The sequence below is a fragment of the Eulemur rufifrons genome, chromosome 1 (assembly GCF_041146395.1).
Source record: "Eulemur rufifrons isolate Redbay chromosome 1, OSU_ERuf_1, whole genome shotgun sequence".
Lineage (NCBI taxonomy): Eukaryota > Metazoa > Chordata > Mammalia > Primates > Lemuridae > Eulemur > Eulemur rufifrons.
In genome coordinates, this window is record NC_090983.1 from 71,234,289 (window position 1) to 71,248,491 (window position 14,203).

The 14,203-nt window shown below is 43.3% G+C and overlaps 1 protein-coding gene across 3 annotated transcripts in view; it reads left to right on the forward strand.

Annotated features, from left to right (window-relative positions):
• The first annotated feature begins 1,154 nt into the window (after positions 1-1,154).
• Positions 1,155-14,203, forward strand: part of CACNB4 (calcium voltage-gated channel auxiliary subunit beta 4) — a 233,584-nt gene continuing 220,535 nt past the window's right edge. Inside the window, exons 1-2 of one of the 3 annotated variants that reach the window (XM_069472667.1) lie at positions 1,155-1,376; positions 1,880-1,963. In XM_069472667.1, the coding sequence (XP_069328768.1) occupies positions 1,314-1,376; positions 1,880-1,963 (147 nt within the window). In that variant the 5' untranslated portion in view covers positions 1,155-1,313. Of the gene's footprint in view, positions 1,377-1,530; positions 1,654-1,879; positions 1,964-14,203 lie in introns of those variants that run through there. The other 2 variants (XM_069472623.1, XM_069472632.1) reach the window with 2 other exon arrangements.

Below are 14,203 nucleotides of genomic sequence, written 5' to 3' on the forward strand. Positions count from 1 at the left end.
ACCTTATCTTAGAGAAGAGTGACTTGGGCAAAAGAAATTTTAGGGAAATGGCTTTACCTGTAGTGTGCAGATGGAATGAAGCCTGTGTGTATGTCTCTGTGCGTGACACGTTTGTAGGTACATTGGTTAGTTATAAAACTGTAACAAAGTTTGGATTAAGTGAAGGGGGTAGGAATGGAAATGAAGTGTCTGGTGGATGGTTAAATATAACATGGACCTCCCTAAGGCCAAGCAATTGTTAAAACAAATGTGGCAGTTGTTTCCAGAAATGAATAAAATCCTAGAAGGCAAGGTGAGATAGGCTGGTTTAGAGGTTTGAGATACTGTATGTTTCAATGATGGAATTCTCCTTCAGTAACTATAGTTAAAAGGAGTCTCTTTATTTTTGTATTTGCATATATTTTTTCTTCCCTCTTCTGATTACTTCAGCTTCTTCCTCTCCATAATCCCTTTAAATGTGATCACAAATTAATTTGTATTTGCAGGGGGAAACCAACGGCAAAGGTTGTGTGTGGTTTCAAGGATGAGTTTCCTCTCTTGAAAACAGCTACCCCCGTAGAAAAGAGAGGCACGCGGTCAACTCTTGCTTTTTAGCAGGTCTAACGTGACCTTCAAAACTCCTTAGGACAAGCTGGTCTCTGGCCGGGCCACATCTCCCGCCAGACTCAGGCTGGCACGGCTGCCTGGATGTGTGTGACCCGCAGCTCTGAGGATAGAGTTGCCAAAACAGTGCAAAAACACGGTCAAAAAGCAAACCACACAATCTCATGCTTTACCACAGTGGGCTGACGAGCGAAGGCGCGGAAGGTTGGTGCTGCTCCTGCCCTTTCAAAATCCCAGTGCAGCAAACACACGCACCCGCTCGCTCGGCTCTTCCCACTCCCACCACACTGCACCAGCTTCCCTCCCCAAGTCCTGATTCATGAACCGTGCCACCTTTGTCTCATTTTAAACTGTGCAGACTATTTTAATCCTCCCACCCCCATCCCAGATTCCCCCTCCCTTCATCCTCTGGAAAGCTCAGATGTAAAGCGCTCGCTAGGTGGGAGAGCGCTTCTCCCCATCCGCTCGGGTAGGCGAGATCCCGAGAAGCCCCCTCCCCGGGACCCCGCCGCGGGCGCGGGGGAAGCGCCTCGGTCCCTTTAAGGTGCCGCGCTCTCCGAAGTGCGGGCAGGGAGCCCGGGAGCCGGCGCGGGTCCCGGAGCCGGGTGGGAAGCCCTGTCGCCTCCCCCCTCCACCCGCCGCCCGGCCTCCGGGGGCCAGCGCGCCCTCCGCCCACCGCGCACGGGCGGGCCATGCGGCGGCTTTGAACCATGTCCTCCTCCTCCTACGCCAAGAACGGGACAGCGGACGGGCCGCACTCCCCCACCTCGCAGGTACCGCCCCTCCTCCGCCTCCCCCGCGCCGCCTCCGCCGCCCGAGAGCGCCCCGCCTTCGTGCCTGGCGCGCGGGGCCCCCGGTCTCGGGAGTCGGCGGCCCCGCTCCCCCCACCCCTCCTCCGCGTCCCTTTCTCCTCCGCTCCTCCTCTTTCTCCTCCTTCTCCTCGTCTCCCTCCTCTGGGTCTCTGCGCTCCCGCTCCGGAGCCCGCAGCCTCCCCCAGCCGATGCCGGGGACTCGGACCCCGCACCCTGAGAGTCTTTGTTAATGGATGTGGTGGGTGCTCGCGGGCTGCTCTCCTCAGGCTTCTCCTCAGCCGTCGAGGCTTGCAGTGGGTGGGGTGGGGTGGGGGCTGTGTTTGGGAGTCGCTGAGGGGACTTGGGTGCGGGCTCTGGGGGACCCCGGGGAGCTGGTCCGGAGGCGGATTCTAGCCGGGGGTGGTCGCCCCGCTCCGCGCTGCGGTCCTCACCGGCTTCTCTCTGGCCCCGTGTGTCGAGTCCAGGTGGCCCGAGGCACCACAACCCGGAGGAGCAGGTTGAAAAGATCCGATGGCAGCACCACTTCGACCAGCTTCATCCTCAGACAGGTAGGACAGGGAGGCGGGAGAGCAGGATGGGGAGGAGGCCGAGCGCGGCTCCCGCGTGCGGGAGCGGCGGGTCCCGTCCCCGCGCGCTCCTCTTCCCGGCCCCGGACGGGTGCTCGGGCTCCAACCCGCTCCCTGAAGCCTGGGCTCCCGAAGTCTTCGGGGCAAGGCGTCCCCGCGCCACCCCGTAGTTTGTGCGTGTGAACACAGGTCGGCGGGGACCCGGCTTAGGTCAAAGACATTGAATTTAAGAGCTGGAAATATTTCTGGTGACACCTTCGGTGCGTGGAGAAACGTCTTTAAGTCTTGTAACTTGACTTAGAGAAACAGAGCCCCAGGAGCCCGGACCTGGTTCGATTCGGGTCGAGAGTTAGTGGCTTCTTCTGTTTTGTCCTATTTTGAAGATTCTTTTCTCTCTGGATCTTGAGAAAGATCTCCGAGCTCTGGCCACAAGAAAGACACTTGGAGCAGAAAGTTTGGTCTCACTTTGGGACCGCTTCTTTGATTCGCTTAATTAGGGAAGGACGGCCGGATCTGGTTACATCGAAATACGCGGAAAGCCAGCACTCAGTTCTCTGGGTCTGGGTGGAACCACACTTCGTATTTGTTCTTTCTTAGTGCTTGCTTTCTTCTTCCTGGTCCTGGTGCAAGTTATTTGTGCTCGGGATCGCTGGTAACGCTGAATGTTCAGGTGCCTGTCATCTTGACGCAGGAAATTGGTCCTCAATTTTCGTACTGTCCATGTGCTGCTAATGAAACCACCCCTAGCTGCTGGGTGCTAGAGAGATAATGCAAAAGTAAGTCACCTTGAGCTCTCTTTGGAACAGAAACTGTCCGGGTGTGTGTGTGTTCTGGGTGACCTAGGAAGACTTTGGTCATCGCACCAAGAAGCTTTTATCCCAGGTTCTGCTGTGGGCTGCTGGGGTGACCTTGAGAGATTCTTTTCTCTCTGGGTCACTCAGCGCATTGTGTAATGTGTTTCTAACCTATGGTGGCAGCTGAGGTGTGTTTCTTTAGTGATTTTCATCAATTTAAACATATCAACGACCAATGGGCTTTGGATTCAAAATTGGACTTCGACCTCTAAAGGTTGTATAAAGCACATTTAGGTGATATTTATTATGTAGAATTTCACTTTCTGTAGAAACAAATTATTACTACCACTCTTTAATTCAGTGAGCACTAAGCATGTGCATTATTAAAATGAATACATTTTGGATTCTAATTTCATTCTAAAAGTGCATTCTATCCCCTTTGCAATATTTAGGTTATTTATGTATTTGATAAGGCAAACAAATTATTCATCTTAAAAACATTTTTGAGTTGTGCAACTGTTTGAGATCTTGCTGATGTTTATTTTTTAGGTGTTTATTTTTGGTAGTGTTTTATTGTTGCGAATTCTTGGAAATACTAATTATACAGCAGTTCATTCCATGAACTGTTTGACTAAAACTTTTGAGTTCATCTATACCATTGCTGAACTAATGCTTTATTCTTCCAAACACAAACAAAACAATATTCTCCTAATATTCATATTCTTTCCTCAATTTATACCCCTAAATGAGATAATGTATGTATGAATTCTTGTAAAGTGTGCTTCTATGCGCTGGCTTAAAAAATGTAAAAAATATTTGATGCTAAATACTTTTGGGAGTAATTTGAACCAATGTAGATTTTTGGAATAAATATATTTCATAAATCTATCTGAAACTGGAATTCATTGATTTGACAAAATGATCTAATTTAAATTCAGGAGTTAATTGTAATTGTATTATATACACAATCTTCCTATTTTTTGGCACAAAAATAGTCCCTAATTTTTGTGAGCCCTTTCCAGCCCAGTGAGTATCCTACACATGATCTCATTTAAATGACATCATACAGACTTCTATAATGGCTACAATAAAAATAACTGTGAGATTTATATGTCTTTCATGAGATGAGAAATGATTGCAAGTGGAATTTAACAGTATCTTTGGCATAAAATTAAAATTTTCACCCAAATGCCAAAATTTTTCTTTTAAAATGATAACAGCTGTTTATGTTAATAGAGCTTCATTACTATAGCATGACCAATGATTTATTGATATTTCAATTCTTGATACATTGGAGTGATTTAATTTCTTGGTGCTATTTCACAGTCTGTGTGATGCCTTGGCACATAAAGAAGATAGTAGGGATACCAGTAGAAATAATTTTGCTCATTTCGTTGTCATATCATTTACAAATATATGAAGGAAAAACTTTCACGTAAAAAAAATTGACGTTTCTCACTGGATGGGGAAGACTGGGCTGATGGTGAAGGACAGATGGCAGTTGGTCAACTCACCCAGTAAAACAATATTTGTTCTTTGAGCCAGTTAAACAGTTCAGTGTTTATGTGTATACATGCACATATATGTGTGTGCACAGACATACACATGCACACGTTTCAATTGGCCGGAAATCAAACAAACTAATAAAGAGAGCCTGCCTCCACTCTGAGGACTGCTCACAAAATCCCTCAGGCATCTTTGACCTTGTTTCCTGGTCTACACGATTGCTGGCCTCCACAATTTAGGGGGGATGGAGGTTTTGGAATGAATCCAGGGAACAACCAAATGGTTTCTTTGAGGAAAGGTGAGAAGATTAAGTATTTTGCCACTGAAAGGAAAGAAAGCTAGCGGTGACCCAGAAATGATCTTCAAAGTGTACACAAAGGCGTTCTTTGGAAATGTGATGAAGTGTTCTTGTTCTTCATTGAGGACGAAACTCAAGAATTGGCTAGAAATAGAAAGGAATGATGTTTGACAGCAAGACTTTCCTAAGAGTGTTGCTATCATTGGAATGGCTTTCCAAATGAGGCCATAGAATTTTCTCCCAGGAGATCCCTTCTTAGAGGCTACTCATGAATGAATTATTTATTCATGTTTTAAATTTTTAGGAACACTTCAGTATTTGCTATGTGCCTGGCACTGTGTTAAATATTAGGGGAGAGGAAAGAAAAGATGGAAGAAACACGGCCCCTGTACACAAAGATTTTGTAATGTAATTATAGAGACAGAGATGTATGCAGACAATACAGTGAAATGTAACAAGGAATGAGAAGGTGGACATAATGATCATGTGCACTGAGTATGGAAATACCCATGGAGGTCACTGCATATACAGTTTATGTAGTAGAGTACTCTAGGTTAGTCCCCTTCCCACTGGGGTTTGAAGAGAAAATCTGATCAGAGTGGGATTAGTTTGTTGACCTCTTCTTAAGTCTCCCCCTATAAGGACTGCAAAGTTGTACACGGCCTGCACCCTATCTGCTTCCAGCCTCATATTGAGCCATAATCTCTTAGCTCTGGATGCAGATCCCTCCTGCCACAGGCCCTTTGCATATGCTAAGCCCGCTGTGTGGAAAGCTCTTGCTCTCCCTTCTGCTTGGTTAACTTTTAATCTTTCTTGAGATCTAAGAATTTAGTCTTCACTTACTTTTCTGACCTTCTTGATAGGGTCAGTTCCCCAACTAGGGGCTCCCATAGTTCCCTAATGCCAGTTTTCAATAGCACCACCACTATTATTTAACACATACTTAGATTTCTCTGTTAATGTCTTTCTCCCCATTCAAATAATGAGTTCCACAAGGGCAGGGATGTGTCTGCATTTGATCTTTTTTGTGTCCTCAGCATCTAGTATAGTATATGTTCAATAAATACTCATTGGAATGAATGAAGGAGTGAATGAATGGAGAGTTAACCATACATTTTAGGTATGAGGTGCTGCTTCAACATTAAATGTTTTGTTTAATGGAGAGAAATCACTTCCTAGCAAACCTCCCTGAAAACTTGGTGGCTTAAAACAACAATTTTTTATTTCTGTATGCTGACCAGACGGTTCTGCATCATGTGATGTTATCTGGACGCTAGATGGCTGGAAGGTCCAAAATAGCCTTACACGTGTGGTTGGCAGTTGGTGCTGGCTGCTGGCTGAGAACTTAATTAGAGCTTTTGGCAGGGGCCCTAGTTTTCCTCCACCTGGGCCTCTCAACATGGTTGGTTGAGCTTCCTAATAATATGGTAGCTGGATTCCAAAGAGCATCCCAGGAAGTAAAGGGGGGAGCTGCAGCTCTCCTAAGACCCAGTTTCCAAAGTTACATGACATCACTTGTCTTGCAATCTCTAAGTCAAAGCAGGTCTAAGAGTCTGCCCAGTTTCAAGGGGAGAGAAAATAGATTATGTTTTGATGGGGTGTGACAAGGTCACATTACAAAAGATCATGTAGGTAAAAAACAAACAAACAAACAAAAAACAGCATAGTAAGTCAGATTCAGTGTTAATAGTACAAATGGAGGAATTTAAAGATTATTTAATTTATATAGCAAATTAAAGGAAAAATATATGTTCATTTCAATAGATGCCAAAAAATATTTGATAAATTTTAACATTTTATAAGTTAAGAATAGAAGGAAGCTCCCTAAATGTAATAAAAATTATCTACTAAAGCTTCACAGCAAGTATCATATTGATCAGAGAAAGTAGAAGTAACATGTGTATTCAGTGATCAGTAAGTGAGTAAATAATGGTACAGTAATCCACTAATCCGTGATTTTGCTTTCCATGGTTTCAGTTACTGGAGGTCAACCAAGGTCTGAAAATAGGTGAGTATAGTACAATAAGATATTGAGAGAGAGAGAGAGACAGAGAGAGACAGAGACTACATTTCACAGAATTTTTATTTATAGCATATTGTTAAAATTGTTCTTCTTCATTATTGTTAATCTCTTACTGTGCCTAATTTATATATTAAACTTCATCATAGGTATGTATGTATAGAAAAAACATAGTATGCATAGAGTTGGGCAGTATCTACAGTTTCAGACATCCACTGAGGGTCTTGGAATGTATCCTCTGTGGATAAGGGGGGCTACTATATATCTATACTACAGAGTACTATTTAGCCATTAAAGAAAAAAATGAAGTAGATCTGCATGTAATGATATGGAAATGCATTTAAGACATTCACTTTAAATGCATTCAAGAGAAAAAAATAACTTACAGAATAATATAGAATAATATATAATAATATTTCATTTAGAAAAAGAGCATGTGGAATGGAAGATAAGGTTGCAGCCATCTTTAGAACCATTTACCTTAGAGCAAGGAACTTATATTTTTTAAGCTATGCTAGTCAGATGATCATTACAATAATTCAATGAACCTACACTATATTTAGAAATCTAAAACATACTCAGATTCTAAATCGATACTATAATAAAACAAGTTGGCAAACAAATTCTTTGGGTTCTTATTTGAACACTAGTTATAGACATGTTTCTCTGATGAAATGCAAATTCATCAACAGAAGGTAGATGCTTTGTGCATAGTTCTAAGAATAATCATATGCCTAGAGGCATGTATATATATGCAAAATTTATCCATAAGCTTAAAATCACAGAATTTTAGAACAGGAAGAGATTGCAAAAAGAAAATACTTCAGTCTCTCATTTCAGATGAATAAACCGAGGCCCAAGGACATAAAGGTCACACCACTAGAGAGTGGTAGAACTGAGACAGGTGACCCTGGCTTAGGCTCTGCTAGTTTTTTCATCACAACCCACTTTATCCCTGAATAATCAAGCCAGAAACACAAACTCACGCAGATGTGGATACATGAAAGGACATATGGAGATTATGCCTTTTAGATTCCGGAAATGTTCTTAATCTATATGGTTGCTGTGAAGAACAAAGCATCAGTTGAAGAATTTGGAGACCGGAGTTTCTTCCCAAGTCCCTCATGGATGGAGTTTTTGTTTGTATGCTTCCCTAGTCTGTATGGGATTATTAGTCTCCTGCCTGTTCCTCCCCTTGGCTGAGCCTGCCTGGAAGCCCACTGACCTGGGAGCCTGAGAAACAGCTGCAGGCCATGGCCCCCCTGGGATCGAAAGCAGAGCTGGGGGAGGGGAAGGGGAAGGGGAAGGGGAAGGGGAAGGGTGGATATGAGGGGAACAGGCCAGTACCGCATAACCATTTTTATGTTTTAGTTGCATGGAAAACAATAGTGAATTTTCATCAGCAAAGTTGACAGTTTTTACTTGCTCTGTAAGTAGAACTTCCTTGTTAAGTGGTATAGTTACAATGGATTTTGAGGAAAAGTTCACACTTATTTCCTTTGTGAATTTTTTGTGGAATGAATCTTCCCAAATTGAGATTGATAGAGCAAGTGAGAACTCCGACTCTCTTGGCAAACTGTGCTTTGTTCTTGCCTTTGGGCTTGAATAAATGGAACTGAATTTACAAAGCTCCTGACTGAGAAATCTAATTACTGGGCAGATAACCAGTTAACCAGTCATTTTTACTTATCTCTGAATCTCAGTTTTTGGTATACAAAGTTGCTTAAATTTCATTTCTGTAGTATAAAGAACTATTTATCCTTCAGTTTAAAATGGTAAGATTTTATTGAAACTTAGATAAATTCAGATGCAAGTTTTCATCTTTCTAGAAAATTATAGGAAACTGTGTGGACAAAAATGACCCTGACTTTGCTTTGGCCCTCTCTCCTTAATTACTCTGCATACTGCCCCAGACAGGGCCGTCCCTGGGTATCAAGGAGCAGATACTGCTCCCTGAACAAGGGAAAAAAGCAAGGGCGAGCTGAAGAGCATGCAGTTTAGTCAAACCACATGGTGTAGCTAGTTGCAGAGCCCAGTCTCACCACTCCTGGTGAGTCGGCTAATTCGGTTGGTTTCCCTGGCTTGGATCCATCTTGCCTGGCTGTAGCCATGGCATTGTCCAAGCTCATCTTCTCCTCAGAGCTTGACCCTCCCTTTGTCTCATTTCTGAAGCTCAGAACAAAGCCTACGCCTTAACCCTGGCAGGCAGCTTGCAACTCACCTGGGTTCACTGAGGACTCCAGGGAGGAGTACAGACGTGGGGAGCCTGGCAGGCAGGCCCCATTGTGCTCCGTAGCTCCTGTATTTGGCCTCTGCCTGCTTCTTAGCCACATTTTGGAGCGGGGTGGCTACTAGAACAGTGCCACCCTCTCTACTTGCTTTCCCTTTGTTGGAGCTTCCTTCTGGGCCAGAGTGTGTGTGCAGAGAATGGCTTACAGGCCTTGAAACATCGATCCCCCGAGCTGGTCCTTACATGGGGTGTATCTGGCATAGGCTCAGCCTCTGCACCCTTTTCACTTCCCTGGAACCCAGCATGTTGCACAGGTATTTCCTTTGTGGGCTGTGGCAGGACAAAGTTTACAAAGCCCTGCTTTAACCATCCCCCCGGTGCATACCCTTTATTATACCTCTCCAAATTATTAATATTAATAGAATACATCAAATTGGTAAGTCTCAAGAATAGCTGGGCTGCTATCCCCAACGAACCCCCATAAAAACACATTCTGGTTTAAGCAATCGGTATTTTTTTTTTTTTTTTTTTTTTGAGACAGAGTCTCGTTTTGTTGCCTGGGCTAGAGTGAGTGCCATGGCGTCAGCCTAGCTCACAGCAACCTCAAACTCATGGGCTTAAGCGATCCTACTGCCTCAGTCTCCTGAGTAGCTGGGACGACAGGCATGTGCCACCATGCCCGGCTAATTTTTTCTGTATATATTTTAGTTGGCCGGATAATTTATTTCTATTTTTAGTAGAGACAGGGTCTTGCTCTTGCTCAGGCTGGTCTCGAACTCCTGACCTCGAGCGATCCACCCGCCTCAGCCTCCTAGAGTGCTAGGATTACAGGCCTGAGCCACCGCGCCAGGCCTTTAAGCAGTCGGTATTGCCCTGTCTTCACACAGTTACATCCTCTTCTACTTCATGAGCCAAGACAACAGTGAGGTAAAATACAGTACTCTTCATTCTAGATGAGTGGAAGTTCCCACTTGACTACACAGACATACGTTAGGAATTTCACATGGATTTAGCCATGTGTACTGTGGGGAGGGAGGTCTGGAAATGGAAGCCTGAATTACTGAAAAGGCTAATGATAGATTTGATTTTAAGGGAATACTGTAGTTTTATTGCTTTTAAGTAACAGTAATGACAAGCTGTGTGCTATGGCAACCTGCCTTCAGAATAGATGAGGCTGATGTGTTATCAATACCTGGCTTGAACACAAGCAGTGCTTTGGAATTCCTTAAAGATAGTTCTCATTTTAATTAGAGTAAACATGCCCCTCTGTAAACTTTCCCATTTTCTTATGACACACATATCTAGAGCAGAGGTAATTACTTTGAATCTGAAGGGATGGCTTTCAGTATTTGTACTTTATGTACTGAAAGCATTAATTAGGTAGGGGTTGTAAAATTTATCTGACAGCTACTGAATCTTTCTGATCATTTCGCTGTACTCATTTGGATGACAAATCAAGTCTATTTTATTTCTCATTTTATATCCTTCTCTGTTGGTGGATGTGTCTTTCTCCAGGGTTGCAGTTTAATTGCTGAAGTAGTATTTTTTTTGGGAGGAATTATTTTGTAAACATAAACTTGAAAAGAGTATGCATTTTTCTGGGTTATCAGAATCACTAGAAGTGGTTAACTTTTGTAGTGTTCACTATGTCCATATATTATGATGATATTTTTAAATTCCTTATTAAATTTTTTTTAGCTGGTTTTTCTTTTTTTTTTTTTTTCTTGTTTTAGAGACAGGGTCTCACTCTGTCTCCCAGGCTGGAGTGCAGTGGCACATTTACAGCTTACTGCAACTTGAATTCCAGGCCTCAAGTGATCCTCCCACCTCGGCCTTCCGAGTGGCTGGGATTGCAGGTGTGAGCCACTGGACCAGGCTTATTTCTTCTTTAATACATGGAAAACCCAGCAGTAATGGAAATGCAAAGTAGCTTGTGCAGGACAATTTATCATCCCCTGTAATTTCTTCTTACATGGCCCAGTGCTATTGCTAACAAGTCAAATGCTGGTTATGGTTTACAATCAAACAGGTGGGTAAAGTAATCATTGTTACGGTTAGAATGTTCATAGTCATTCTTTTATTTGTCCTGTGTGTGTGTGTGTGTGTGTGTGTGTGTGCGTGTGTGCATGCGCTGAGCAGAAAGGGGGAAGGCGTTCTTTCTTTCAGGAATGTCATAATCTGACATTTTCATCGCCCTGAAAAGAAACCTTTCCCCATTAGCAGTCATTCTGCATCCTCCTCCCAGACCTAGACACCCACTAATCTACTCTTCATCTCTATAGATTTGCCTATTCTGGAATTTCATAAAAATGGAATCATACAATAATATGTGGTCTTTTGTGACTGGCTTCACATTTTTTAATTAACATACCCTTTATACCAGCCTGAAGGGTTTCAGTTGTAGCCCCTGGCCTAAATGTGCAGATGTAGGCCTGTGTATAGAAATGGACTTGCCTTTCCTTAAGTAGATGTCCGAGATAACTTTTCAAATCGTGGTGTTGAAAGAGGCAGACCGTATTTATACTTATTGTGGAGCTACAGTCTCAGGTCATAAAGCTGAATATATTTTTTGGCAAAACTGTTTGAACTGCATGAAAATCAACCCCCTGACCCTGGCTGCCTTGTCATCAGGATTGAACAAGACTGAGTGGTTCCCGTCTGTAGAGGGGGGTGGTTTACATAATATGATGTGATCGACAGGATTCAAGAAAAATGAGCAATATAAATGGTTATTGCCATAATTTCCAATAATTTTTAGTGATAGAAATGTCTTGGGTACTTACAATTGAAAAGGCTACTTTTGTTTTATCTAGATGTTCATAATAACTCAGCTTTGGTAATTATAATATTCTTGAGAAATACAATTAAGAAGAAAGCAGAGTGCTTGAGTCCCAAGCTAAGTACAATATTTATGGGAATTATTGGGTTTATAAAACTGTACTCTCTATGTGACAGGTGCTGCTCCATTATATTTAAGTCCTTCCCTGGGGGACGAAAGTCAATTACCAACACAGTCGCGTGGGAGAGAAATAGGTCAGCCGCAAACATTCTTTCTAATTTCAGAAAGCTTGAGGGGTGTTTTAGTTTGGGGATATGTTTTATTCTTTTGGTCTCTGTGTTCTCTGGTTGGGAAAGCTCAGTTTTTTATTTTGTATTGGTAGTCATATTCGTTGACTTTAATACAATATAAATATTTCTTTTGATCATGTAAAATGAAAATTAAACGATGTAATATATTTTTAAATACTATGTCAAATCTGCTTTGTACGTGTAATGTGTGCCCTGCTATTATTAGTGTTACTACTGTTTCTACATTAGCAGGGACACTCGGTGTAAACTAACCCAGTAAAATGCAAATGTCATAGCTCCAAGTATTTTATTTAACTAATACTTCTACATAAGAAAATGAAAGAGTGCTAATACAGACATTGGTGTGTTTTCTAACAATTATATTTTATTAATTTTTTTTATTGTGGTCTTATAAATGTACATAAAATTTACCATTTTAACTCCTTTTAAGTGTAAGTTCAGTAGTATTAAGTAGATTCACTGGTGTTTTTTGCTTTGTTTTTAATGGATGTGTCAGATTATTTAAAAAGACAGTGCAGGCAGGCAAAACTTGAATGTATCCAACTTATAAGTATGCAAAAAAAAAAAATAATCCACCATTATCCAGGCCTCCCTCTACAACTGTGGCCTTTTGAAAAGCAACAACAGCAACAAAAAAACCAGACCTTGGAATGCTCTGCAGCTGAGAAGGGAACAAGGTAGGAGGAGGCTGGGAGGGCCGAGGGGCCTGGTGGGCCCCTCAGGGCCGGGGTGGGCAGGTGGGAGTAGGGTGCTGCGCAGGGGTCCTGTCCCCAGGTACCTGTTTTCACACTGTCTGCTTTTCTTTCTCCTCTGCTGTCTGAAATTCAAACAGTTCCAAGATGATTTGGGTTAACGAGCAGCCTATTTTAAAAATATAAATGTTCCGAGTCTTCTGAGGCTTTATTCATTCATGCGTTATGCTAATTTGACTTATTGCTTACAAGTGTGCTCATTTTATCATCTTAACAGAGCCCACCAATGCAAAGCAGACACACTCCTAAGCGAAGGTCCCGTCTCCCTGGATCTACCCCTGACTCCCACTCTGCCTCTGCTTGCACGACAGCCACACATTCCCAGACCTGGGCTTAAGCCCTGCCTTCCTCCCTCCACTCCCTCCATGGGGTCACTCCTTCTCCATGCAGTGGCCTCCCCTTTTCCACTTGATAATCTTTCCACTCGTCAAAGCCCCTCTTGAACTTTCTTCGCCACAAAGCTCTCTAATGTGGTGCCAGGTCTTCTCCGGCATGGCCCTGGCACTCGGTTTTGACTGTTCACTTACTAAATTCTCCTTTGTGTAATCTGAATGTCCCCACACCCCACCAGCTTGTGAGGCTACATTGATGTTATCACGTATGTGTCATGTGGGAAAGAGGAAGGAGGACCCAGAGAAGAAGTTGTAGTGTATCCACATTCATGCTCCACATTTTGCTTGTTCACCTTTCCTGACGAAAGACATAGGACCTCAACACCTTGTCCCCTAACATGATTTGGGCCCAGTGGGGTGTCTTATGTGTGCTTAGAGCTCCATCCCCTCGTTGATGTCTGCTGCCACAAGCCTTTGAAGAGGCTTCTCCTGTTGCAATTGCTCTGCCTTCCTTTTTGAGATCATGGCTGTTCCTTCTAACTATGATGCTATTTCTCAGCACGATGCTCTTCCGCCTGCCTGGACAAGCTGTGTTGCGGACTTCCGCAACTCTGGGTCACATTCTGTCCCCTGGGCCCTCGAGTGGCACTTCTTGTGCCCTGCATCTCCCAGATTCCCTTGTCAAGCCAGCTTCTGCAGCATTGACCTGCATCTCTCTGTGAGATTACCCTGGGGAACAGACATCATTCTACCTCTGCTCAGTACTGTACACAAAACTTGCTTCTAGCAGTGCCTCTTTTACCCATGCAAGTTGACCTGCACAAATTGACATAAACACAAACTTTGCATCCTCTTTTAGGCTCTGCTACAACATGCTCATAATAATTTATGTATTTAAAATTTTTTTATACATTTGCACTTTTGGTGGGGATGGAGGGGGAGTGGAAGAAGAAAGGGCAAGGTGATGTTGCAGCCTGATGTACTTTGGAGATTAGTGCAGGCCTGGGTAGGGTGTCAGAATGGGACTTTGGAACAGAAGGAGGGCACTGGGTGCCTGGGGAGAGGGACAGTGGCTGCTGGAGATGGTTTCAGAGAGGGAAGAGGATGAGGATGGAACTTGGTCTATTTCAAGCTTTATTCTGGCACTGTATGTGTTAGCAGTCTTCCAGTTGCAAGTAAACAGAAACCCAGCACAAACTG